This window comes from Mandrillus leucophaeus, unplaced genomic scaffold, assembly GCF_000951045.1.
Source record: "Mandrillus leucophaeus isolate KB7577 unplaced genomic scaffold, Mleu.le_1.0 Scaffold6704, whole genome shotgun sequence".
Lineage (NCBI taxonomy): Eukaryota > Metazoa > Chordata > Mammalia > Primates > Cercopithecidae > Mandrillus > Mandrillus leucophaeus.
Genome location: NW_012107258.1, coordinates 5,239 through 7,795, shown reverse-complemented (window position 1 = coordinate 7,795; position 2,557 = coordinate 5,239). Strand labels below are relative to the sequence as shown.

General features: G+C 43.0%; 1 protein-coding gene across 1 annotated transcript in view; it reads right to left on the bottom strand.

Moving 5' to 3' along the window:
- Positions 1-195: 195 nt before the first annotated feature.
- The window catches only part of LOC105555151 (aldo-keto reductase family 1 member B10-like), a gene marked incomplete at its 5' end in the record, with an annotated part of 7,382 nt that continues 5,020 nt past the window's right edge, over positions 196-2,557 (bottom strand). Inside the window, one exon of the mRNA XM_012001952.1 lies at positions 196-422. Within this exon, the coding sequence (XP_011857342.1) occupies positions 380-422 (43 nt within the window). The remainder of the gene's footprint in view (positions 423-2,557) is intronic.

The following is a 2,557-nucleotide window of genomic DNA, read 5'->3' as shown; positions in this document are numbered from 1 at the left end:
CCCCACAGGAAAACACTTCACGTTGTGTGGGAACATACTCTACTCTCAATCCATCTTGGTTACCATCATTATTTTTTATTATTGATCTTTACATCCTCAGTGTTGGCAGAATTTCTTGTGCTTAACAAATATCTGTTCAGATCAGAGAAGAGGAAAAAATTGTCCTCTGCTTATTCAAGCCATGTTTTTCTGTGATACTCTGATCCTCATTGCACATACAGAAATACATGTCTAAAACAGCACCTCGATTCTGGTCTACAGCAGGACGAAGTTCACTGTGATCTCAGATAAGCTTGGCTAAAATAGGATGTGAGTGGAGATAGTCACACTTCAGCGAAGAAAGAGAATCCCCTGTGTAATGTCTCCAGGAGATTCAACCTCAATATTCTGCATGGAAGGGGTAGTCCTCCAAATGAGAGGATCTGCAGAAACAAAAAAAGAGAGAAACTCTGTTCCATCAAAGCAACAGCTCTAGTTGAGAAGGCATTCTTCTGTGGTGGACTCTATGGTATCTGTGCTCTCTCAGCTTCCTCCCTGCAAGAACACAAGAAGGGTGCTCACACCTTGACCTTCCCTCAAACCGATACGAGGGCTTTGCTAGGAAGGAGGACAGACAGTGACCAGGGTACTGGAAACAACTCGGAATGACAACTCATGGTAAGCCTGGTGTCAGGTGAGGCAACTGACAAGTCTTGTCCCAATCCACTGTCACAACATGATGAGCTAGGAAACACAGCACAATTGACAGCTTGTGGATAATTATGAGTATTAAATGAGATAATAGCACCGGCAAAGGGCTCAGGACCCTGGCACATTCTCAGCTAAGGTTCAATGGATGTTTGCTGCGATTAGTATTATCATCCTACTTTATAGGTAAAGAAGCCAACTTGGTAAAAGTAGGAAATTTACCCAATGTCACACAGCTAAGAAACCAGTGTTAGAGTTGGATCTGAGGCCAGGTGGACTTACTCCTGAGCCACCAACCCATTGCCTCCACTGGAAATGATGTTCATTGGAAGGTCAGCAGTTCAGTTTGAGGGAGAGTCCCATTTTATGTTCACTCTGCCTTTTTCCAGTAAGCAGCTGCTACTTTGTTAAGCACTGATAAAAATAAGCCATTATAAGATGAGGAAAGCCTGCTGTGATACTAAAAGTGGGCAGGATAGATATGGAATATCATGACATGGAAGCTATGCTTGAGATACTGAAACCATTTTTAAAAGCTGAAAAATCATTTTGGTACAGAAGCATTGGAAGAAATTCTAATTATTATTTAATTGCAGACCTCGCAGTAATAAATGCCAGAGAAATCTCTTTGATATATTTAATTAGATACATTAATCAGAAAGTATTGATTGTAAAGAGATGATTTAGGATTCCCACCTAGCCAGAGTGAAAACTTTCTTTCAATCACTTATCTGACATTTAAAGTAGAGTTACCACCACCTCCTTTAAGAGGCATTTGGAGATTATTTAATCCAGCCTCCCCGGCCTTCTTGCTTGAATGCTCTAAACACAATCCCACCTCAGGGCCTTGGCACCTGCTGTTATCAATGCCAAGAATGCTCTTCCCCCAAATATGCATATGGCATATCCCTCACAGCAAAGCCTCCTTTGACCCACCCCGTATAAAGGATCTGTCCCACTACCACCCACCACTTCCTATCCACTTTGCCCTACTTTATTTTTCTGTCTAGCATTTGTTACTGTGTGACACATAAATTTTGAGTTGATTTATTTCTGTTCTGTCTTCTTCCCTCCTTCCCTAAGTACGTGGAGGCAGCAGCTTTGCATAGTATGATAACCCAAGCACCTAGAAGATGCCTGGCACATAGAGGACCACTAGATATTTATTGAATGCAGGAATAAATGAATGCTCTGCTTCCTGCCTATTCACAACACACCTTCTGTTACAATTCTAGCTCTACATCCAGAAGTTCAGACAATGAGCAGCAATTAGAGATGTGTCCATCACAGTGATTCCCAGGCACCCCAATTTTAACTTTCAGAACTGCCCCAAAATTGTATTTGAAGACACAAGTAGTCCCAGCAGCCTTCTAATCCTTTTAACTAACTCTCTACCAATTTAGAAAAACTCCTGGCAATGCTCCTAGTTAACTCCATGCAACTTACTGCAATATGTTACAGGCCCTCCAGTTTCTGTTGAAGCTGAGGATGGTTGCCATCTCCTCATCACTCAATTTAAAGTCAAAGACCTGGAAAGATAGGAGTTCCAGTACATCATCAGTAAGGCCATTACTGCTGTGACTGGAGACTGTCAGCCATTCTAGCAGGGAATTCAAGCAGCACAAACTGGTCACGGGTGTTTTTCCCATTATGTCCACGGGATACAAATTTTTCTCTAAATTAAGTCGTACACAAAGACCGCAGTATTTGTAGTGCTCAGTGTTCCAGGGGAGGGAGACCAGGCTCACAGGCACTAAGCCCCAGGTGTGCACAGGCCCTGTGCTCCATGATGCGCCCTTCTAGAAGACAGTTCTCCAAGGACAGTTCACACCTCCTCTGCTGCCACAAGATGAGCAGGGAGGCCAGGACA